At 42.9% G+C, this 26,013-nt stretch overlaps 1 protein-coding gene across 5 annotated transcripts in view; it reads right to left on the minus strand.

Moving 5' to 3' along the window:
* Positions 1 to 26,013, minus strand: part of LOC121512990 (transcription factor HIVEP3) — a 76,431-nt gene that overhangs the window by 17,023 nt on the left and 33,395 nt on the right. For 3 of the 5 annotated variants that reach the window (XM_041792438.1, XM_041792434.1, XM_041792437.1), the window contains exons 2-5: positions 3,294 to 5,647; positions 2,730 to 3,013; positions 551 to 2,581; positions 172 to 314 (exon numbers count right to left, since the gene is read on the minus strand). In XM_041792438.1, the coding sequence (XP_041648372.1) occupies positions 172 to 314; positions 551 to 2,581; positions 2,730 to 3,013; positions 3,294 to 5,301 (4,466 nt within the window). In that variant the 5' untranslated portion in view covers positions 5,302 to 5,647. Of the gene's footprint in view, positions 1 to 171; positions 315 to 550; positions 2,582 to 2,729; positions 3,014 to 3,293; positions 5,648 to 18,354; positions 18,467 to 26,013 lie in introns of all 5 variants that reach the window. The other 2 variants (XM_041792435.1, XM_041792436.1) reach the window with 1 other exon arrangement.

Consider the following 26,013-nt stretch of genomic DNA (forward strand, 5'->3'; position numbering starts at 1 on the left):
TCCCATCTGTTACTGTAATTCTCTGTGTACTGTTGTCAGCTCTTCATGGTGGTTGTTCTGCTGTCGTCAGTCGCTGGTTTGTGCACATACCTCAGCTAAAGATGCATTGCCTTTTTTCACAAATAATTTCAACCTCAAAGTTCTGAGCTTAAACAACCTTTTAGTTCTTACCCGCCCTCGAAGATGCGCACACGAGGAGCCTCACTTTGTTTTGAGGTGGACGGTACTTCTTCTGTCATCTCTTTATTCTCTTCCTTTTCATGCTGTTGTTCATCTTTTACTCTGGTGAGGGTGCTGGGTGGGGTGGCATGTACCTACACTCAAGACAGAGAAAAAAATCAAAGAACTTAAATTAAAATGTAAAATGTGCTATTTTTATGGTATAATATTTCTAAAAATTCAGTCATCATACATAAAACCATAATGATGAAAAGTTTGGTAAGTCTAAACAAAGTCAACAGTCATGTAGTCACCTCATAAATCTGAGCATTACTTTAAAATAATTATGGTTGTTTTCTGTCCAGTGGGTGAATAGAGTGGTTATGGTTACCTCTGAAACACGTGGGGTGCTGCTACTGGCAGGGGCAACTTGACTGTTGGTTTGGGCTGGGGCCATTGCCATAGTGTACGTCTCTGAGCTGTGCTTCTGTTTGGAGCACAGTAGCGACAATACCAACTTAGTGTTGAGGCCTGGCAGATTCGGGTTATGAGCGCTGACACTCCAGGTGGAGTAGACTGAGGTGCAAAGGTCTGTCAGGACAGCTGGGTTAGGTTTAACGTAGTTCAGGTAACACCAGTTGACTGAGGTGGAGGTGTCAAGGCTTGGGTGCGAACTGGTGCTTGGTTTTTCCACACCTGCTCTCACAACTGGTAACTCCTTTTTTTGACTAGTCTTCTCCGTTGACTCTTTCCCATCCTCCTCCTCCTTTGTCTCCTGATAATGTTTCACTGGAACTTGGCCCTGTTGACTCTCTACTTTCACAGCTGTACACTCCACATTCTGTGCCTGTTTCTTATCATCTTTGTCTGAATCTCCCCTGGTGGCTTTTTCTTCATGTCTTACCTTGTGTTCCACACTTTCCTCCTCTTCTTCATCCCCCACCTCCTCTGCCTTATGTTGCTCCTTTTCCCCTTCCTCTTTCACCCTTTTCTGGTGCCGTTGGGCCTCTGTGCTGAGCTCCAGACTGGCTGCAGGAGAAAGCATGCGCTTACTTCCTCCAGCCCCGAGAGGACCATGACCCTCTCCAGATCCTGAGGCCAGCTCTGTTGGCAAGGAGAGGGGAACAAGGCTTTTCATGTCAGGGGAGGGGACTTTCAAGTAGGACCTTTGGAGCTTGCTTCGCTCTACCTGTCCCATGATGACCATTGCTGTGCAAGAAATGGGTCCCTGTGAGCAGGTGGAGGCCAAAATCTGGGACAATGTTGTATACATGGCACTAGCATAGGTAGGTATGTGGGTCTGGAGACGCACTGGCACCACAAGTGACACTAATGGTGTGAGCTGTGAAAGGCATGTTGCGATGACCGGCCTTGGGTCATGGTAGGAGATCCTTACAAGGGCTTGATGTGTAAGGGCAGAAGACATGGAGGGTCTGTTCTCCGTAGTTACAATAGAAGGAACATGTGTGTTAAGTCTTGAAGGCAAAGGCAGGTACAACGCCTGACTAGCTCTCGTCCTGGAAGAGAACTGAAGAGGAACCAGAGCAGGAAGCTGATGGAACGGTATTCCCAACTGCTCTGTCATATGGATCTGCGATGGGTACGTTTGTATAGGTGGGGGTCCTGTCTGTGTATGTAAAAATGCTCTATGGATTATTTGGGTGGACAGTACATCAGAGATAGCTGTAGTGACAGGAAGTAGCTGGGAAATCGGTCCTTGTGAAAACCCTTGTTGACCTCTGGGCTGATAAAAGAGAACATCCTGAGAAGGCAGGAAGATTTGTGGGGATAACAGCTGCAATGCTTTCCCTGCAGCTTCAGGGCTGAAGCAGGCGCCTTCCTCGGTTGAATAAAGAGGAGGACGGATTGAGTGGGAAGGCCCAGGCTTTGGACTCTCTGCTCTCAAACTGGTCCCTTCCTCCTGCTCAGGTTTCCCTAAGGTGGCATGTTTCACAAGGAGACATTTTCTCCTTTCTTTCCAGGAGGATGAAGACTGCTGAGGAGACAGGGAACCATAGTCAAAGGACTTACTTCTAGTCTCTGAGATCTGTTCTGATTGTTGGGGGCTGGCTGGGGTCTGCTCTGAGGCAGAGCGCCTCATCTCCTTTTGGCTTTGGTGGTGTTGGTGGGAAGCTGATGGCACCATCAACATCTGGGAGCTTTGGCTACTGGAGGCCCAGATACCAGAGTCTGATCTCACTGTGCCCTCAAAAGAAGCAGAAAGGCTTGGTGTGTGTGAGATGTTGCTCTCTTGACTGGGGCTGCGAGGCAGAGATGCAGACTCAAAGCTAGACTCCCCAGAGGACTGGGCTGCTTCTGCCAGCCGGAGTCTCTTCTTCTTTGGTGGCAGCTTCTCTGCAGGGAGCTTGGCCAGAGTCTCGCTACGCTGAGGCCACTGGAACTCCTCCACCCTCTCTGCCTCCTAGAGGAGAGAGAAATTTCACTCTTTCTTGAGATGATGATGTGAAATATCACAGAAACATCCACTAGATAAAACAAAGTAAACAAAACAAGAGAATGTACTGATATAAAGTGTTTTGTATAAAAACATGTGCTCCATGATTGCGTACCTTGGATGAGGATGCTGTGGCTGGCGGTGACACAGATGGCATGTCGGCATCAGGCTCCACAGTAACAAGGATCTCTGGCACTTGGATGTTTGGCTGGCGTATGAGGCGAGATGTAGAGGGTGATGGTTTTGGCTCGGGTTGTTGCCTTTGCTGATTCTCTTTGAGATCTGGTTCCTGACTTTCATAAGATATGCTCTCCTGCTTCTCAAATGAGCTCGTGTGTTGGATCACAGAAACACCCTTCCTTTCCTGTTGCTGTTTTGGATCAGTCTGTAAAGAAACACCTAGAAATAAACAAAGTAAACATATAAAATTTCACCATTATCTTGGCTTACTGTATGTAAATAAAGCCACTCTACTTTTTGCATTTTGCCATATCTGTGGTGCAATATTAACCCTTTTTAATCTGCCCTGATGTACATACTGATATTAAATGAAAAAATCTTTGCTTTATCTACCAGCTGTCTCAGATGTTAAAGTGGATAAAATTAAACGATTAAAAACAAACTTGTCACTCACTGAATATTGTTGTTATAATAGGACTGCAGGGATACATAAACAAACCTGAGAGGGCCTGGCTTTGCTCTGGTCTGCTTGGCACAGGAACAAGGCCTGCAGAGCTGCTTGACATGGCTATGGATCCAGGGCTGGGGGGATCTTCCTCCAGACTTTCCTCTTTCCTTCTCTTCCTCACAGCCATGGCCAGTGCTCTGAACTTATAGTGCATCATCATTGGGGGGCGATCCTCCCTGGAAGTTTTACTCCCATCCCTGCTTTTGGTGTCTGTTTTTTTCTGCCCAGGGCATTGGCCTCTGTGTGCCTCATAGCCTTCACTGTGTTGGAAGGTGGCTCCACAGGCCTCACATACAAACAGGCTAGGACTTCTTTGTTGTTGCTGCTGTGACTGTCTGGACAGTTCAGAGCCTCTGACTGAGGAGGAGGAGGAGGAGGAGGGAGTGGGACCGGCTTCTTCAAGCATTACCTCAGCTCCTAATGGAACTTCTATGGCAGGCTGGCGCCGCAGCATACGCTGGGCATGGCCCACCCTCATCTCTGCTACCACCGCTTGCTGCTCATCAAATGATTGGCAGAGACGGTAACTTCTGGGGGACATGGTGCCAGAGGTGGAGGGATCTCCTTGGCTGGTAGGTGATGGCATTGAGTGGCTTCTTAGCAGGGGAACTGCGGCCAGTTCCTGTGTACCCAGTGGATCTATCTCAGGTTTATGGAGTTGTCCCAAACCACTGGGACCAGGGGCGTCTCCTTTAGGATCAAATATGTAGGGGTCTTTAGGGGAAGTAAACTTGGGTGACTCAATGCTGCTTTTCCTGGACAGTGAGGAGCGCCTGGGCTTTACACTATCAATCTCACTTGTGTCTACTACTGCTTCATTGATAGTGATAAGCTTGGTAATATGTTCAATGACTTGAGTTTTGGGTACAGCGAAGGGGATGCTCTTGTCCTCTGTCCCTGAGGATGATGAAAGTGAAGAATGAGGATGCTGTTGATGGGCACCACGCTGCTGCCCTCCCAGCCTTCCATATTTCCCAAGTATAATTTCTGCGTAGGTTTTGGCACTAGCACTGGGAGAGCTAACTTGGCATAGGTCAGTACTACCTGATCCAGAAAAGTAGCCAGACTCTGTGCTGCCCTTACTTCCGGGGCCAAGAGAAGAGGACGAGGTGGAGAGGGAGGAAGGAGGGTCATCTGGAGATGCCATAGGGACTCGTTTCCTTTCACTAAGCCTCAGTGCCAGCCTCTGCTTGACAGCCTGGGAATCTTCAGGTCTCTGGCTCTCCTCCAACCCACCCAGCAACTCCTTACTACCTTTTCTCTGGTGGCCCATTTCCTTTGAAGAGGATTTCTTGTGTTGACCTGTCTCCTCTTCTGACTCAGTGCTTTCTCCCTCTGTGTGTTCCTCTGGGTCCTCTCCAACACCACTGCCTTCTGGTCCACTAAGACTGGGCTCATCGCGACTGGATGCCAGGCCCGCTTTAATGCGATGGGCATGGGACTTGCGGTGCTTATATAAGTTGCTCTTGGTCTTAAAGGAAAATCCACAAGGGCCACAAGGGTAGGGTCTTTCTCCTGTGTGAGAGCGGATGTGTTTCTGAAGTACGCTTGGCTTGGCACATGGACGGCCACAATAAGTGCACACATATTTCCCTGGTTTTTGGGGTTTCTTCTCTCCTTTTCTTGAGCTAACCACTTCTGAACTCTCTTGGCTGGGCTGGGATGGGACCCCATGACCATGCTCACCCCAGCTGGAAGTTGAGGGGAGGGACGTGGTTGATGAGGAAGATGGAAAGCAGAAGCTGCCTCCTGAGGTACCTGGGGTGTCTGAATGCTGCCATGCTACTGCTTGCTGCTGCTGTAACCTAAGCAGAAGGTCAGTGCGTTTTGGTTGCCGATTTTGCAGGCGGCCCAAGGCTCTGTGTACAGGGCGAGGATTGGGAGGCTGCTGGGGCTGCAGTGGTGGACAAGATCCTAGTGAGGATTCAGCTGTGGCATGCTGCTGCTCTTGTCTTCCAGAGCGCTCCCCATCAGCCGGACGGCTAGGCTCAGCCTCCATAGAGTGGGGAGGAGGCCTCAAAGAAACACAGGGAAGGGCTCTCTGAGCCTCATGGGGCTAACCGCATGGCAGCAGAGAGGTCAGAGGCAGGGGTACATCAGCACACTGAAGAGTAAATCACAATTGAAGGCCTTTTTCAGTGTGGGCCTTAAGTTATTCCAGAGGACCAAATGAGGCATCGTTAAAAGGTGCCTTGGAGCTGCATGGATGCAGGTAAACATGGGTCACCTCTCTTTACAAAGCAGCCTCGCTTCATTCCAGCTTCAGCCATTCTAAAACCCCTCCCAAGATATTCCTTGCATCTCCTGTGTTCGCTGTCTATTAGCTGTTCAGTGCCTGAATGGGTCTGAAAAACAGAAAAGACAGGAAAAATCTGAGTTACAAAAATGTAAACATACTGATGCTTTATTGGAATCATTAAAAAGGGCTTCAATAATTGCAAAGATTCTCTTCTTTACTTTGTAGAATACAAAACAGGAATACAACAGGTTTTTTTTAATCATTAAACTCACAAATACATGGGCAATACAGAAAGATCCTGTTCTGCCTTGTAAAGATCTCCTACTTTTTTAATGTCCCAAAGGTCTCTGAAAAGTCTGCCATGTATTCTGACAAAGACTAATGACTGAAGAGAAGATAGCCAAATAAGACATCTTATCAATAACCCCCCCCTTGAGTAGGGTCAATGCAGTAATAAGATAACTGACATGGTAATTACTTCAGTAACATGGTCTTCTCAGTTCTGGCTTCAGCTCTTGAGAAGCTGATGATGTGCAATGTGCATTGATACAGAAGACAGACACTTGACCTTTAGCCAAAAATGACTTGATTACTATCTGATCAGAGCAACTCCAAGCTAATAATTCAACATCCACAGCACCAGTAACAAAAGAGGCAACCACAGGGCACAGAGTCAAAGCAAACGCTGAAAAAATAACAGCCTTTATTTATATGATCTGGCACTAAAAAGGGTAAATGGAGGGGTTTGATTTTCAGGAAGATAAAGGAACTTGACTGGGTTTTGGCCAAGTTCCTCACCCTAACTGGGGCTTTACTGCCACCAGGGTGCAGTTTTTATGAAGGGCCAAGACTTGGGCTTTTTATAAAGCCTGTTGGGAAAGGCTTTATCAAAATAAATCTACTGTAATATTTCCAACATACACACATTTCTAGAGAGCTGTGTTCATGAGAAGCCAAGTATAGACAACCAGGACACCATGAAATCTCCTCTTTAATCAATATGTATGCTGTGTAATATTTCCAACTTACTACAAAGCCTGCACTCCATCTCATCTGTAGAAAGGGGGTTCTTGTACCACAGCCAATCAAAACACATTCTAAGAATGGATGAGCCAATCACAACATTCTCACTGAGCAGCCATGCCCAACCGCTGACAGTCCCCACGCAGGCTTATCCAGAGTATTAATCATGGTTAAAGATACGAAGAGAACTCCAGCCCCCTCCAGATGAGACTCTGGAGATCTCTAAGGGAATGTGTTACCCTTACAGCTATAGATCGCAATGATGATGTAAACAGAGTGCACCACTTCGGACAGCCAAGAACATCGCAGAGACAAGAAAAACAGAGCTGCTAATGCCTCTCACACACTGAGTACATGTAGAAGCTGTAGAGGTGAGAGCAAACCAATACCTGCATCAATGGCAGTGTTGTGCAAGATCATGCTTATAAAGAGAAAGCTCAAAGTTCAGTTCACACTATAAATGAGCTATTAGGGCTTGTGGGTTGTTGCTTTTAGCTGCACTCAGCAATTTTTTTTTTTTAGAAGAGCCATCTTCCCATAATTTCTTGGGATTATCATTTACTCACAAGTTTTATCAAAATCAATGATAGATATGTATTTGTTAAAAATGTTTTGATTTTATTATATTATAGGCTTGATTCTGCTCAGGAAGTATGCATATTAGGTGGTGTGTTTCTGATCACCTACCATAACACTGTTCAGTCAGGACGACTTTGTCACATAACACATCATTTGCGGTTGATCACTTCTCTTTATTAGTTATTAATTTGCTGTCTTTAATATTATTTATTTTTGGTGGTGTGGCTGTTCCCGGATCCCCCTGCCCTGTGTGAAAAGCATCAACCAAAAACAGCACATGCTTCCTGCTCTTCATGTGCCTACAAGGAAAGCCTAAGTCAGGGAGAGAAGCAGCAATAAACCCATAGCAGACAACAGAATGACATTGATTTAGTCAGAAAAAGCATAAAGGAAGAGGAGCTGGGGTGGAGGAGGGTTGCAAAAAGTAGCTTGCAGAGGAAGCAGCAAAGCATAGCCAGGCTAGAGCAGTTAAAATATGGCAGCAAGAGTGCAATTAGCCAATAGCGTGCTTAGAGCGAATCAGCTGGCCATCAACTGATAAAGTCTCGTGTGAGATCACTTGATCTCATTTATGATGATGCTCAACTCTCTGGCCTACATGAACTAACGCTTGATCTCTTCGCAAATGTTTTAGCACATTCAGTTACAATACTGATCTGTGTCATCCTTTGACACTACTTAAAGGAGGTGAAGCAAATGTATTATTTATACACCAATATCTGATACTATAATCAACCTGCCCCTAAACATACACGCCATGAAAAGAGGAATAATGGGTTACAGGTTAGAGGTGTACTACAGTATATGTGCTCACACATAGTGTGATTTTAGACAAAGCTAGCAACATGCAGGAACATGGTATTTGCCAATATTTAAAGTCCTTGTTAAAAATTCCAGTCTGACCCTACCCAGGCCCACATATTTTCTCTTCAAGCCTTACCCGCCACGCCCTGTTGACTGTATTTATGCTTCAGAGTGCAATTTAAACCTGACATTTTTTTAGGTTGGCTTAAATAAATAAAGTTTTAAGCTACAATTCGGAAGAGTAATAGTAACAGAAACCTGTTCAAATGAGACTTTACTGAGCAGCTTGTATTTCAGATGTGGCCTTTTTATTGTTAATGATAAAAATAGCTGTGAGGATGACATGAAGAGGTCATTAAGCCCTGAATGTTTGGAGATTTTTGGAGAGCACCAGTCTAACAAATGGTTACAGTCTGTCACTTACTCCATTAGTAAACTGAGTTGCTTGAAACAGAAGATCATATGAACTACTTGCTTCTTTTTCCTCCACCTTTGCTGAATAATGCACTGTGCCTTCTTTTCCCCCTCACTATTTCACTGTGTGCTTATGGAGTGTAGCAGGCTGGCAGCGACATTTTTAACAGCTTTTTACCCTCATTATGTCCAAAAAACCCCCAATACATTTAAAGAAAACATTGATGTAATGTTTAGTAAATAAAGCACTTTGAGTGTAGTTCTTTTCTTTCCTAAAGACTTCTTGATACAAGAAATATGACCAGCAGTGCTGGGTAGCATGCCTGGTAATACGTGCTGTGGTGCAATTGTGGTATAAAAAAATAAACAAAAACTCAAAAATCCAGGCTAAAGTATAGTTATGTTTCTATTCTAAGAGAATGTTTTTGACTCTGCCTCAAGCCTAACCTGGCCTAGGCCAAAAGGGAGGGTTGGCTCTGGCCTACAGTCCATGTCAGGTTGGTCATGGGCTGGGGGTGGAGAATCTTACTCTTTTAAAACCCTGGTTAAATTTCAATAAGAAAGGTTAAGCTGGTGAATGAATACAGCAGTTACAGTATATTCTGGAAACTCACTGCAAGTGCTTGGACAGGGATGATGTTCATATCATGAAACCAGTGTGCAGACTTCCTTTCCATTATTCTGTTTGCACTGCAAATATATCTGATTACATGCAGCACTGATATAAAGAAAAAACTGTCATGAAAGTGTAAGACTCTGTTGCTTCATCATAGATGGTGTTAAGATTATACTGTAACTTAGGCATCATCCTTGTCCTACCTCCTGAGATGCCCTCTCAGCTGTATTCAAGGAGGTAGGGCATCTCACAGCGGGAAATTTAAGGAACATATGTAAAAGGAACTGGAATGCTAATTTTCAGGGATGCATGTGTAAAAGAAGCCCAAGCATCGGTTAGCAGGCAAGATGGCTTTGGAACATCTCCAGTTGAAAGAGTCTTAATGGATTATATTCCCTAATATTAAAGATATTCAAATGAAGTAGTAGTCATAGAAAATATAGCAGAATAAAGTAAAAAAAAAAAAACAGTAGGGAGGAGAGAAAAGAGTGAATCAGTGATCCAGTGGCTGAATAAACTGGCCCAACAGGAGACTGCAGCTTTAGGTGTCAGTGGAAGCAAGGCAGCACTGACAGGTTTTTTTTTAATGAGCCACATTTTTGCACCCACCATGTGTCTAAAAAAACACTCTGCACAGTCAGCCTTCATTACAGCCGGTTAACAGAGGAGGAAAAAAAGGGAATCAGTCTTCCTCTTGGAAACAACTTGACAGATTCTCCAATCTCGGCGTTCCCCCACATCTGCTGAGAGCCCATCATCTGTTCAGTGTGTTTCTCCGAGCAGACCAACGCTTTGATTACAGCAGACTTTTACCATCAACACCAAGCAATTAGGAAGTGTAACAGAGCAAATCAACACCATTAAAATCCACTTCTCTGGAAGACTTTTATGTGGCACCAACTATAGCTTTATCTATCTCCAGAAATTTACGGCTCTCTAGGAAAACATGTAGACGAGTAAGATCAAAAGGTAATGAAGCTTGTAAACAATCTATACATCCCATCCTTAATGCAGAATTATCTTTAGACACTTAAGCTATGGAAGGAAAACCTGCTTAGCAGTGGAAACATATGAAATGTGCAAAAAACGACCAATAATAATGTGCATAGAACATAAGAGAAGACAGGTGGGAGATTACAAAGAGGAAAGACCAATCATCTCTCCTAACCCCGCTGAAATAAATGCCTTTTGTCCTGTATTGGTTATCAGAGTGTAAGTTTAATGATCTCTGGCAGAGCAGTTGATGCAGCCCTTAAACAGAGCGATTAGACGGTTTTAAGGTTGCGGAGAGCATTGCTTACATTATTCATGGCTGTCTAGACTGCCAGCTCTGAGCAGGGAAACACAAAGTCAGGTCTCTGCCAGGAAGATGAGGGAGAGGAATGTAAGCCTACAAAAGCACACATACACACCCTACAGTAAACATACAGTGTACAGTACTACAGTCCCCGGAGTAAAAACCCACTGACAAACACCAGCTCTAAATCTGCTCTGACACATCTGACCAGCAAATCAGCCGCAGCGCCCTGAGGTGACCCTCGCTCTCTGATTCCAGTCAGCCGGTCCTCCTGCTGTGTGACAAGGGGTTTTCCTCTCTCATCATCCTCATTCCACTGGCATGACTTCGGCACCATTCACCACTTTCACACTGGCTCATACACTATACAGACAAAGATGGTTTAATGATAACACTGGTTAAGCCGACAGCTCTTTAACGTGAGCCACTGTAGCTAGCTCCTGTTTCAGTGCCAGTTTCCTTTCCATTATCATCTGTCGTTATTTAAACTACATTTAAAGAAACAAACTGGTATTAAATGAACAGCGGTTTGGGTGCCAAACAACCAGTTCTAGCCAAAATGACCTGGATCTCTTAAAAGAACTCCCGGCACGAGTGAGGCTGGATGGACATCAGCTGAAGAAACACGGGTAAGATCAGAGTTTAATGTGCTTAATTATGGCAAACTGGACTGAACCAAAACCGGACCGCTTTGTGGAAACAGACCATATTTTCCTGCCTGCAGCCTTTTCCGTGTGTTTTTTTTTTTTTTTACTTTTAAATCTTTTTGTCTGAATATTTCACTGCATTCAGAATGCAAAAGTAGCTTAAGAATTAAGAATCCTTATATTTTTGCACTTTGAACGCTGGGCATCGTTGTAAACCAACCCCCCCAAAGAACCTATTATGACAAATCTACTTGTATTGTTTCTGAAGAATGACTCACCTGAATTTGTCTACACTTTGCTGAGGTCGGGGTAAGGGCATCTTTTAGTGTTCTCTATTTTTAAGCTGAGGCACAAGCAGGAAGCCGCTGGTGTAGTGGTTTTACTTCCTTTTGATGCGAGGTTTCACATCTAAATCTTAAAGTTTTGCCAAAACAGCCTTTGAACTAAGCAGCATTTGGCCACCCAGTATTCTAACAATTCCCTTTTCTTCTTGACCACACATGATAATATAAAAAATAATTATTATTTATACCAACTGAACTTGACTGTATTTGTATTGTGATCTTATCTGAGGGTTGAGTGCCTGATATGACTTATCAAGGGTCCATGAGTGAATGAACACAGTCATGCCATCAGAATTGTAAGCTCTAATATGACACTAGAAAAAAAATCAAACTATATTGATACCTGTTCTGATATATTATATTGCCATAAGTATTCACTCAGCTGCCTTGACTCGCATATGAATTTAAGTAACATCTCATTCTTAATCTATAGGGTTTAATATGACATTGGTCCACCTTTTGCAGCTATAACAGCTTCAACTCCTCTGGGAAGGCTTTCCACAAGGTTTAGGAGTGTGTTTATGGGAATTTTTGGCCATTTTTCCAGAAGCGCATTTGTGAGGGCACACACTGATGTTGGATGAGAAGGCCTGGCTGGTTTCCGCTCTAATTCATCCCAAAGGTGTTCTATCAGGTTGAGGTCAGGACTCTGTGCAGGCCAGTCAAGTTCATCCACACCAAACTCTCTCATCCACGTCTTTATGGACCTTGCTTTTTGCACTGGTGCACGGTCATGTTGGAACAGGAAGGGGCCATCTCCAAACTGTTCCCACAAGGTTGGGAGCATGGAATTGTCCAAAATCTCAGACTCAGAGAATGAGTCTCCAATCCTCAGAGTCCAGTGGCAGCCGACTTTACAGAACTGCATCTGACGCTTTGCATTGCTCTTGGTGATGTATGGCTTGGATGCAGCTGCTCAGCCATGGAAACCCATTCCATGAAGCTCTCTACGCACTGTTCTTGAGCTAATCTGAAGGCCACATGAAGTTTGGAGGTCTGTAGCAATTGACTCTGCAGAAAGTTGGCGACCTCTGCCCACTACGCGCCTCAGCATCTGCTGACCCCGCTCCGTCATTTTACGTGGCTTGTCATTCCCAATCGCTACCACTATGATACCACTGACAGTTGACTGTGGAATATTTAGGAGCAAGGAAATTTCACGACTGGACTTGTTGCACAGGTGGCATCCTATCACAATACCACGCTGGAATTCACTGAGCTCCTGAGAGTGACCCATTCTTTCACAAATGTTTGTAGAAACAGTCTGCATGTCTAGGTGCTTGATTTTATACACCTGTGGCCATGGAAGTGATTGGAACACATGATTTCAATTATTACCTCTGCCAAGGAGGTTATGTGATCAGGTGGGTTTGTTCGTTTGTTCATTTGTTAGCAACATAACTCAAAAAGTTGTGGACAGATTTGATGAAATTTTCAGGAAAAGTCAGAAATGGCATAAGGAAGAATTGATTAGATTTTGGGAGTGATCCAGATCATCGTCTGGATCCAGGGATTTTTAAAAGGATCCTATACTATTGGGAGATAGGGCTAATGGCGGAGGTCTGTGCTGTTATCACTTTACACCAGGAGATGGCGGACATTACTAACTTCAATCCCAGCAGCATTTTTGGGTGTGTTTCCATTCAAAGTTTTGGAGTTTATAGAGTTTGAAACACGCATGCCTGGTCGAGGAGCAAGTCCAAGCTTAACAGAGAGAAAGACAGCGAATTGTAACAAGAATGCTCGAAATGCTAGGAGGAATAGGGTAATATTCACCCTCTGCCATGACTTCCACTCGTCCAGTGAGATCATGGGTGTTACTGTCAGTGCATCTGTTGGCACCGGCAGGCAATGCTTCCACCATGACAGTCCACCCATAGCAAAGCCAATGCTTTGCTTCACCGCATGTCCACCCCACCGGGCAGGGGAGAGGCATCTGGCTGCAGCCCTCGAGCAAACCTCTACGCTGGGGCGCTCAGCTGGAGACCTCTACGGTGGGGCCGAACCTCTGTGCTGGGGCGTGACGTATATTGCCCGAGCCCGCGGACCTCAACGCTGGGGTGATAGCGTATATTACCCGTGACAAAATTTCAGCAAAGCCCCAGCATATGGGTCGGCGTTTGCATGGCCCAGCGTAGACCAGTAGGGGTCGGGGTGTGCTGCTGCATGCCCCACCATAGCCCACGGGGCTATGCTAAGGTCTCATAAGTACAGCGGTGTAATCATGCTAACAACAGCTAACACGCTGCACGCCCCAGCGTAGGCTTGAGCAATGACGTCACGCCCCAGTGTAGAGGTCTCCAGCTGAACGCTCCAGCGTAGAGGTTTGCTCGAGGGCTGCAGCCAGACCCTCTTGGGACAGGGAGTAATCTGCGAATGCCGTGGTGGGGGCACATGGGGACGGATCAGGAATTTTTTAAAGGATTCTTCACAATTGGGAGATAAGGCTAGGTCTGCGCTCTCTGAGTGCTTTTCTAGCTTGGAGAGGTGAGTGAATACTTTTGGCAATATAGTATACCACAACAACAGAAGCAGAAGTCCTAGGCGCCAAAGCAAAGTTTAACATCTTGTTTAAATGACCAAGACTGCACAAACACATTGACCATATTTCAGCACTTAAATGTTACCTATGCATTTGGATGGCATTTCACTCCTTTGCTTCAGCCTGGTATGTTTGTAAGGTAAGTCTGTAAGAGACCTAAACTATTGCATCTTTGTGAGACACAAAGACAGAACATCAGTGCACACAGCAAATTCTGTGTAGTCAAATTAGCACCATTAGAGTTTATACTGACACTTTTATGGTGTCTAGGCCCACAAATGAGTGCTGATTTGAATCTTTTTGGAGAGTTAGCGCCTTAACACTTTTTAAGTGTCATTGTTGACCCTTTGGGGAGTTAAGAATTGAATCTTCTTATCACTAACTAAAGTTACAATTCACAGGAAAATCATCAGTGATCATTCAACTCCTATAGTATTAATTTAATACATTTCCCAATAAAACAATATAATTCTCATAGGTTCTGAGTCAAAATAACACTTTGGAAAGTGTCAATAGTTTAACTCTCAATAGTATTCATTTTTTTTTAACACTTACAATGTTATTTTATTATATATTTTTAGGGAGCCGAATTTAACATTTGGCCAGGGACAGCAGATAGAAACTAGCTGCTTGACTAAATTCAGCATAGTTGCAGAAATGTTGATTACTGTTTTTGTAAAATAAAAAATAAATGAATCACACAAAAATGAGTTTTTTCCTTTCTTTTTGGGTGTTCATTTAAAATGTCTACATCATAAATTCTTCACAGTACAATTTTCATACTTTGATGGGTTTGCCATCTCATATTAAATACCCATGGCAAAGAGAGAGAGATGGACCTTGATGAAAGAGAGTCCGTCATTATACTTCTGCTTAACCCATTTCCATTGGCAGGAACTCACTAACAAAGTGTATAACTTCACTCATGGTGCAAAAGTATCAAACAAAAACAACAACAATAATCCAGCTGAAATATGAGCAAAAGAACACTGTACAACAGGCAACACACACACAAATGTAGACATGCATAAACACCCAGGATCATACTCTACATTAGGGGTCCCCAATTAGTTTTTCCAGGAGGCCAAAATTTTTCAAGGACAGAAAGCCGAGGGCCAGACATGATTTCTTGGATGTTCACATGTGTGTGTGTGTGTGTGTATATATACAAACACACACAGAATATGGCTTAATTAGCTAAACTTTAGACAGAGGATTTATTTGCAAGTTATCTAAACAGGTCAGTCATAAACATGCTGTCCTTGTATCAGGTGGCAATTTTTACACATTTTTAACATTTTTAAGCCCCACTGATGCTAAATTTACAAGACTGTAATATTCATTATAAACAATCATTCAGCATGACTGTTTATGGCTTTAAAATGGCAACCTGTTGTCCACACACTCTGATCAGACCCTGAGATTATTTCATCCGACCTAGGATCAGTGCAGAGTCCAGAAAGAGAGTGAGAGAAGGATCCTGCTGAAATGTTCCCCTGACTGCTGCGCTATTACTGCTCAAAGAGCTATAAATCCTCACCTACTGGGTGAAAACTTGACTTATAAGTACATGTCTAAGCCACAACAGTCGTTCTTATGCACGTCCGTTGTCTCTGAGTCCCCCTAAAATAAAATTGAATTGTAGTTGATATTAGTTTGGCATTACAGATTCTTTATAATGAGGGGCTAAATCAGGCTGACATTGAACTGAATCACCAAAGCAAGACACGATGTCTGCATTTGGGGCTGATAGACAGTTACGCAGGGAAAGTGTTTGCTATCCTGAGAGCAGCTGTTTTAATCCCCCCAGGGATAAAAGTTTGGTTTACAAGGCAAAAACCTCTGACATTCATTAAGGCCTGAGATGAAGAAAACTAGTCAGAGGTGCGGCCAGGACTGGACTCAATAAAAGTCCATGCAGCTGTGCACGGTGGTTAAATTCTTCATCTTCAACAAAGCAATCAATATTAAATTAGACAATAAATACTTCTCCCTCAGTCTTAAAAATCATGCAGTCTGTATCAGCCTCATTTTGGGCAGCATGTTTGCAGAGCTGAGAGGATGAAGCAGTCTGCCGTGCGTCTTTTTACGATGTTCCTCCCTGCTCTAAAGAGAGTTCAACGTACCATATCTAACTCATTTATTGCATAGTAGTACAACCTTTCCTTGCTATAATTGTGGAAAGATCGTGATAAATGAGTGCAAATTTGTATTTTAAACACCTAAGAGGATAAAAATAAAAAATTAATATATTTTTAAAAATTTCCATCTTTTTTCCCAAATGTCTCGTGGGCCAGATGACACCTGCTGGCGGGCCGGAAGTGGCCCGCGGGCCAACATTTGGGGATCGCTGCTCTACATAGTTGAACTGGTGAATCAACACTGAAATAAATCAATTTCACCCAGAATGGAGGTAAAAACAATTCTGAAATGTTTAACACTGAGACGTCCAGTTTTTTCTGTATGCCAACCTGTGAACTAAGCAGACCACTGCTGGTCTTTCTCTTTCACATATGGCTGCTTGGGTTAAAATGTGACTGAAGATAAAGCTTTTAAATTTTATCTACTTTGACTATCAGATATTCAAATACTGACTGTACTGTTTTAAAACTAGATATAAAAAAGTATTGGAAATTTTGACAATTTTATGCTGCATAGATGTATGTGTGTGACCATGCAATGTTGCATCGTCAGCAAAAATAGGCCGTGATGCAGGATCCTGAGGGAGCAGTGACACACAGGGCATCTCAAACTTTACATCCCTCTGTCATCTCTCCAGGAGTTTAACTTCTGAAATCTAATAAAGCAGATATTTAGCTCACTTCCTGCTCAATAAGCAGCACAAGAGCTTTGCTGCAGATTTACTGTAAAAGTTCATCATCATCCATGGGGAGAGTTTGCATTTTCTCATCAAAACCCCTACGTGTTCATGCAGCCAGTAATGACGGATGAAAATATGAACTAAACATTAAATTACCTTGTACCCTGGGAACACATAAACCCTCTAAAGTGCTTTTTAAAAAATCTGTTGTCATACCCCTCCTCAAAACACACACATCCCTTTCTCTCCCCCCGTTCTCTGTTTCTGGCAGTAGCCCGGTGCTGGTTCCCATGGAAACCAGCCTACTCTGAGTAACGGCAGATGGAGAGGGAGCTGGAGGTCTAAATTTATCTCCCAGCATCCTTTCTGACTACATACGCACACTGACAGCAGGAAGTAAGGAGGGAAAATGTTTGGCTTCAGCATGTATTGACAAGCTGGTGGGACTTTTGACATGAAACCCTCCTTTGACTGATGACTGGCTGATATCACAGTGCATGAACACATGCACAATTCTTTCTTAAAAGCTGAAACCAAGCTCCATAATCTCAATGAAGCAACACAAAATTCGATACAGCTAAAGACGCTCTGCAGCATTCCTGAAGTCAGTCCTGGAGAGTTACCAATCACAGAACTGCAGGAGAAAGAGTTTTGAAAAGACGGGGCCGAAACAGAACCTGATACCCAATGGAGTATAAAACCTGTGAGGCCAACACTCACACTCACTCAGGGGTGTCACTACTGTCAGAGGTAGCCGTCTGAGAAAACACCAGCACATACCAAAGCGCTCACTCACTCTCTCACTCACTCGCCCTCTCAGCTCTGTGAGGGATGCATCGTCGGGAGCTGCTGCTCCTCTGAGGCGAGAGAGGGGTGTTGAGAAGGATTTCACAGGGCTTTGATAAGACTGGCGGATCACAACCGTAGCCGTGTTCACTTTGATTAAACACAAGCCAGTGAACTGCGGGTCAATAATGCCGTTAAATCAAACACAAGCGGCATGGAGGAGCCTGGGAATGCACACCTATGGAGAAGTTTGGACTGAAAGTTTTAATGATGCCCCTGGATGGAAAAATCAACTCCTTTGGTGACAGAATCAAACTGACTGCACCTTAGACTGAAGTGTGGGATTGTTTTACATCACTTTATCTGCTGCCAGGACAGTCACGGATGAAAAATCACCTCTTTACTCTCACTAACTTCCTGTGTGCCAGATGGCTTTCGCTATGATTGGAAAGGACGTTTGCTCAGAGAAGAAAAATATCCACAAAAATTCAATAAATTCAGGAGAAATTTTCTTGCTCAGGCATGAAAGGAGAAAGAGATCCTTCATCTAGAACATCTACCTCTGATGGGAATCCAACTTAAAAAAAATGATGTGGATGTGAATCCATGTATCATAATGCCCATTTAATAAAGTGACAACATTTGATGTGCTAGAAAAGTTTTTACATTTATGTAAAACACATGTCAAAAGTTCAGGAACTTCCAAAATACTCCCCAGGGTGAAGGGTGCCTGATTTCATCCAAGTATCAGATCCCAAAATGTGCTAAAAGTATGAAAGGAAATTACAGAAGCAGCAAGTCATTAAAACAGGGAACAAGTGAATATAGCAAAAAGGAGGCGAAGCGAAGGAGAGACAGAGATGGATAAGGAGACGTAGAAAACAGAGAGTGAGAAGAGGGAGGGAGGGAGAGAGAGACAAACAGGCTGAGTTTGGATTACCTGACAGAGCAGTCTGGTCTTCCCCCTCAGAGACGCTTCACAGGCACTGCGAGACGAGCAGGAATAGTCAGATAGAGTGAGAGCGGATATGACTGTTTGAGTGGGTGTGTTGCTGAGAGAGGGAGAAAGAGAGAGAGGGGATGGGAGTGAGGCAAAAAAGAGAGGATGGCGAGAGGAAAAAGATACTAAATGAATGTTTCTACTGTATATAGGGTGGAGTGAGATGCAACAGCAAAAAATAAACTAAACACGACTCATATTCCTGTAACATTGGGAACATCTCATAAAGAATCCCAACACCCTCTTTGGATGCACTATAAAAGTATCAATTGAAATGTTGTTGACTTCTAATGCAACCAGAGCAGGATAGGTGACACAAATGTGCACCTATGATTTGAAACAGAGTCATTTGCATTCAGTGTAATTGCAGGTAGAGGGATGACAAACAGGTATGGTGGGGGTTTTCCCCTGCAACACAGAACTTGGAGACTTGGAGACATTTCCAAAAAATTCATAATCAGCAAAGCTGTCTTAATGCGGCGGTTGATAATGCATTTTTCCTAAGTGGCAGAATGAAAATGTCTCATTTATGTAAACTCCCCACTTCCAGCATGAAGTGAGTGTCACTGTGCTGCATCTGTATAATGAGCTCCAGAGTAGCATCCATTCAAGCAAACCCCGCATTACGCAGAACTCTGGCTGGTCCTATCAGCGGTGCAACACACATCGAGAGACAGAGAAATGCAGGGAAACAGAAAGAGAAAGAGAGAATTGAGAATGAGCGCGGGCCCTGCTGTTCCATACAGCTTTGCCTCATTGACAGAGCACAGGAAGTGTGAGTCACACACTAAAATAAACACACTCACACAACAAGCAGCCAGCACACAGAGTGAGCAGATAGCTGGGCGTCTGATCAGAGGACAGCAGACGAAGTGAACATGCAGAAGTCGTCACAGGCCGGCAACACGTGGAGGCAGAGTGGGATTCATAAACAGATGACGCAAGGCCATCAAGAGATGTTTATCCACACTCTCATTGCTCTGTTATTTCTCTTTTTGTGCTTTGCCTGACTTAGCAATGTCTTGAGAATTGTCAAGTCAGATGAAGCTTCCACTTTTTTCAGATTATTTTAAGCAGAAAAGCCTAAAATCTGACCACACAAGTCTAATGTTTTACCCTGTTGACTGTACATTAATGTGCATTTATATATTTCAGCCTGAGTGTCCAATTATATGACTCTATTTTTAACAATAATAAAGAATTTTCTGCGATTGAGCTAGGTTATAGTTAGCTTTGCTAGAAGCCATCGATAGAGACACTGGTGTTTAACTCCATTCAGTGGCTTTTAGCTTTTTAATAGCTTTATTCTTGTTTTTAGAAGGGAAATGAGTTTACTGTAAAAAAAAGTAAATGACAATAAGGGGTCTTTAAATCAGTGGTTCTCAACTGGTGAGTCAGGACCAAAAAGTGGGTCACAGAGCCCTTTGCAGTGGATTACATATGTTCCTGGAAGCAAAAGTTGCCCCAAAAAGGCCATGAAACACATTTAAAATAGGCTTGTTATTACCTATCCCTTTGATTTGTCTCATCTTGTACTGTATGAGAACCAAACAGTACATTTTTCATCAAATTAATCCAATCGGCCAAAAAAATATCTGAAATTTGTTGAGTTGATAGTTGGTCCTGCAATTTGAGAACCACTGCTCTAAACATCAAAATCATGGTCAAACAGTTAAGCTAGCAAACACTCCTGTCTTGCATTAGATAGTGTCAGAGAAATGCTGTTTAATAGCGTGGAAATGGGCTGTTTTATGTTATTTACTTGTTTAAATTGCATTAAAAGCATTTCATTTTATTTGTTAAGGGAAAATAGCCTATGCCCCTTATAAAAATAAAAAAATATTAGTGAGTGGTGATTAGCAAAGGAGTCCATCTCCCAACAGGTAGTGACAATGGGCTAACCGCCTCTGTCTTTTAACACTTTTTAACAGCAAGTTATAAATAGATGTTAGATGCATATAATAAAAATTTGACGGCTATTGTCACTCAATATTAAATTCGCTGAACTTATGTTTTATTTTAATATTGTTTGCTTTGAGAAAATAAACGTATTTTGTCTTTATGTATTACACACTGCACCTTTAAATGGTCATACAGATTTTTTTGTTGTTAAATGTTTACCTGAAAGCAAACTAAGCACTGTCTACAAAGTGAGCAGCAGACGCTACTTGTGTCTTTGGTTTGACAAAGAATAGTGGAAAAATACCGATAGTTGGTTTAAACTTTAGGAACTCATGAATGGTGAAAACTTCATGAGCACTTACCTAAAACAAGCTAGACAGTGTCCAGTAATGTAGCAGCAGCTATGCTAGCAGACCCTCATGATGTCCACAAATGTTCTGATGGCTGGTAATCAGCCAGAAAATGTTCAACTCTGTTTGCTGGATGAAAAACACACCTTAAATTGTTTTGAGTGAAAAAATGTGTTTGGTAAAGGGTTGCATAAACTTAGCTATGCTAGTGGACTCTCCTTGTGTCTCCTGTTTCAAAAGAAAAATGGAGAATAATGATTATTTGCTTGAAAATGCTAAATTCAAGTGAATTTTAAATATCTGTTTTCAGAAGGAAAAGTGACCTAAAAAGAAAATTTGTAAATTACAAACACTGAAAAAGTTGGTACCTACAACAAGCTGTTAAACAGTGTAGCAGCAGCTATGCTCCCAGACCCTCCTGATGTACTGTAGTTGGCAGTAATAGCATCAGAGAAATGCTACTTTTCAAATATATATTTCTGGGCATTTTATGCCTTTCTCTATAGAGGACGACAGTGAAAAGAGTTTATTCTTTATTCTTGGTCATTTTTTTCCTTCCAGTCTTAAGCATAGCCATACAGCCACCTTCTGCATATAGCTATGTAGGTCTTTGTGTAATACTGTACTGTTTATATTGTTTGGTCTCCACACGTGTTCTGAATTTATGTACATTTTTAATTTTTCACTATGTACATGCCTATGTACAGTGGTGTGAAAAGTATTTGCCCCCTTTCTGATTCCTGAGGTTTTTGCCTATTTATCACACTTTAATGTTTCAGATCATCAAACCAATTATTATATTTCACAAAGACAACCCAAGTAAATAGAAAATGCAGTGTTTGAATGATTATCAAACTTCTTAAGGTGAGAAAAAAACCCAAACCTATCTGGCCCTGTGTGAAAAAGTAATTTCCCCCCATGTTAAATCATGAGTTAACTGTGATTAACCACAGTTTTTGGAAAGCTGAGTTCAGTTTCACTGGCCACACCCAGGCCTAATTACCGCCAGATTTGTTGAATCAAAAAATCACTTAAATAGAAACTGTCAGACAAAGTGAAGTAGGCTACAAGATCTCAAAAAGAAACACATAATGCCACGAGCCAAAGAAATTCAAGAACAAATGAAAAAACAGAGTGATCGGAATCTATCAGTCTGGAAAAGGTTACAAGCCATTTCCAAGGCTTCGGGACTCCAGCAAACCACAGTCAGAGCCGTTATCCACAACTGGAGAAAACAAGAAACAGTGATGAACCTTCCCAGGAGTGGTTTGCCAACCAAAATCACCCTGAGAGTGCAACCACGACTCATCCAGTAGGTCACAAAAGAACCTAGAACAACATCTGTAGACCTGTAGGCCTCACTGGCCTCAGTTAAGGTCAGCGTTCATGACTCAACCATAAGAAAGACACTGGGCAAAAATGGCACCCATGGGAGAGTTTTAAGGCCAAAACCACGGCTGACCAAAAAGAGCACAAAGGCTCGTCTCACATTTTCCAGGAAACATCTTGATGATCCCCAAGACCTTTGGAGAAATATTCTGTGGACTGACGAGACAAAAGTTGAACTTTTTGGAAGGTTTGAGTCCCGTTACATCTGGCGTAAAAATAACACAGCATTGGATAAAAAGAACATCATGCCAACAGTCAAACATGGTGGAGGCAGTGTGATGGTCTGGGGCTGCTTTACTGCTCCAGGACCTGGACCACTTGCTGTGATTGATGGAACAATGAATTCTGCTTTCTACCAGAAAATCCTGAAGGCGAACGTCCGGCCATCAGTATGTGCATCAGTATGTGAAGCTCAAGTGCTCTTGGGTTATGCAGCAGGACAACGACCCGAAATACACCTGCAAGTCCACCTCTTAATGGCTCAAGAAAAACTAAATTAAGGTTTTGGAGTGGCCCAGTCAGGGTCCGGACTTAAATCCAACTGATATGCTGTGGTGTGACCTTAAATGGCAGTTCATGCTGGAAAACCCTCCAATATGGCTGAGTTAAAGCAATTCTATGAAAAAGAGTGGGTCAAAATTCCTCCACAGTGATGAGAAACACTCATCAATCGTTATCGCAAACGCTTGATTTCAGTTATTGCTGCCAAGGATGGCACAACAAGTTATTAGGTTCAGGGGGCAATTACTTTTTCACACAGGGCTAGATAGGTTTGGATGTTTTTCCCCCCTTAAAAAAATAGCTAATAATTCAAACACTGCATTTTCTATTTATTTGGGTTGTCTTTGTGAAATATAAAAATTGGTTTGATGATCCGAAACATTTAAGTGTGATAAATATGCAAAAACCTCAGGAATCAGAAAGGGGGGAAATACTTTTTCACACCCTTGTACATCCTGTGAGGGACTACAGATGGATATTAGCCTACGGCTTTTATCTTGCACATTTACAAGTCCATGTTAATTAATTTGCACTGTCCCCTATAATAAATAAATAAATAATTTGAAACAGGGATAAGAGTTTAGCGGACTAAACTCTAACCCTGACCATGGTGTTTCTGCAGCGCTGTTTCATGTCTAAATGAGGCAGCTATAAAAACAAACGCAGATATCTGGCCAAAAACCGAGCCTGACTTGAGGTTTTCACCTCTAATGAATCAGAGCATCCAATTCTGAGGGGCCAGTCCAATTTATTTTTTTGTTTATTTTCTCAACATCATTCAATAAATGCCTCCTTATTTACTCTTTCTCTGATCTCTTATTTTCTCCCTGTGCTGTCCCCCCTGCGCTTTCTTTCCTCTGTGATTTCTCTGGGTTTATTTTCTCCCAGTCAACAGCAGTGTTGTTCAGCACTTGGTGATTACCTCTGGCTCTGTGCGGCTGCTGGCTGACTGCTGTAGGGGACCGTGCTGGCCCGATGCTGGGCTCCTCTCACAGCCTGCTGCCTTCACTGTCCCTGGCTCTGTATTGTGTCTGCCTGAATGTGCTCATTGTGGCCCTTTACAGCACACACCTTCTATACTGTACTTCCCTGCGAGGGACCTTCACCCATCCGTCATCCCTTTGTCTTCTGTTCCTCAGACTGAGGGCTTCTGACGGGAAGGTGGAGGGGGGGCAGAGGCCTGGGAACAAAAGTGCCACTGTGGCGATGATTGACAGGAAAGTTGCTCTGCACAGACATAACGATTAGCAAGGCTGGGGACTGCGCTGTAGACACACAGTCTGGTTAGAGTGCTCAGAGGAGGTTCAACTGCCCTACAAGTGACAACACATAGGAAAATATTTTGAAGACTGGCATTCAAACAGTAAGTGCAACCATCATGAAGGTGTAAAAGTAAGCTTTCATAATGCTGTAATAAAAGATAACCATATGCTAACCACTGGCCCCAACCATGACAGGCTCACAATATGCAAAGCTGCTCTCATTTACTGTAATGGAAACAAATGCTCCCCTGTGGTATGGTCACATGAGGCTGTTCCATGTATAACACACACACATCTATACAGTAATATGCAAAGGCAACCAACACCTAAAATGCAAACATCATACTTCATAAGAAATTTCATGTTGTTTTGGAAAAGTCAAAGACTATAATTTAGGCCAAATGAGTGGTTTGCACATTTACAGACAGCCATACAGATGGCATATTTTTGGACTTTCACCCCATAAAGTGCAGACACAGGCAGTAAAACGGACAGAATTGGGAGCATTCAGAGAGGGTTCTCTCTGTTCTAAGGGTGGATTATTTCAGACGTGTGGTCTTCCAGTAAACTGACCCTCCTCTGTCCTTATGACTGTGGTGTTATGATAGAAACAAAATCCATTGAAAGAGGGAGCCCACCTAGTGTATAAAAGCCACTGTGGCTCAATATTGCTCTACTTGTTTGTGTTTATTTGGGAAAAATGACTACATCATTGACATGACTCGGTAAAGGTGGCTACATCATCACAACACCCAAACAGCCACTTTCAATGTAAAACCAAAAAGTTTAAATACCTTTAAAGACCCTGTAAAGTGAAATCCAAGGTTTTGTCTCAACACTCTTGATATGTTGGAATATGGTTGCTGTAAACATGTGAAAACACTGAGATCTATATGTGACTGGATTTTGGATTTAGACCATTAAAGTTTTTCACCTCTTTCCTGGCTTGGTTAAATTTGGGCGGGGCCAATATGTGGGCTCATGATGTCACAAACCCACATAGGGAATGACTCCGCCCCTCTAACACTACAATATAAAATCACAGAGCAGTTAATCTCAGTGCAGTCTGTTGTTAGCTGATGTCACTGCCTTTGTTGAAAGTAAACAATCATTCAATGCTGTTTTTTCTGTTCATTTGTGGTAAATATGCCAAATTTATCAGCAACAGTGGTCTATGGATCATTTAAAGTATCATAATGGAGATTTGAGCCAGAAAACGGACTTTGTCTTTTCTTCTAAGGTCAACCAAAGGTCAAGAGGCGGGACTGCTTTCCCCAACTCAGATTGTAGCTTTTTTTTAATTGAGAGGATTGAATTTCTCCTGAGTGGGCGTGGCTTCAGCTCATTCAACAGACACGCCCACACCATCCTGGGTTAAAAAAAAAAAAAAAAAAAAAATGCTTCAAAATTTTTTTATAGTGCATATGTTTGAGCTGACATAGTTTTGTGGCCCATTTTTACCAAAAACTCACTAAATTCCACTGAGAAACTGTACCCATCTGTGTAGCCTAGCTTCCTGGCCAGTACAACCAGTGAGTCTTTCTCTAAGGAGCAATGCTCCACTGGAGGCTAATACCACTACTACTGCTCAGTACCTCATATACTGTAAACCTGGATTTTGTTTCTACCTAAACTTTTTAGTAATCATTACTTATTCTTCCGTGTTTTGTCAAAAAACATTGACATTATTAAAACAGATTAGTCGTTTGTACTATTCAGCTAAGAGATGCAATGCAATAATCATGTTAAGCTGTGAAAACCTAACATGTTTAGTTCCTTAAGAGGAGGGGTTATTTCAAAATTTAAAAAAAAACATGGGTGAGACTGTCAGTGCATCTGTTGGCACCGGCAGGCAATGCTTCCGTCATGACTTCCACATGTAGTAAAGCCAATGCTTCACCTCACTGTGTCTCCACCCCACCAGGGAGGGAGTAATCAGCTGATCTGGAGCACTGTCTGGATCCAGGAATGTTTTTAAAGGACTCTTCACTGTTGGGAGATAGGGCTAATGGCGGAAGTCTGCGTTTTCTGAGTGCTATTCTACTTTCATATTGTGGCAAGCAGTGAGGAGGAATGGCTCCCAGACAGGTTGAATGAGTTTGCCAAGCTCTCACACAGGAAGCATGAGCAGCTATCATTTATTCAGAACCACAGATACAGTCACATACAGACAGTGTGGTCTGCAACATTGACCC

The sequence above is a fragment of the Cheilinus undulatus genome, linkage group 8 (assembly GCF_018320785.1).
Source record: "Cheilinus undulatus linkage group 8, ASM1832078v1, whole genome shotgun sequence".
Lineage (NCBI taxonomy): Eukaryota > Metazoa > Chordata > Actinopteri > Labriformes > Labridae > Cheilinus > Cheilinus undulatus.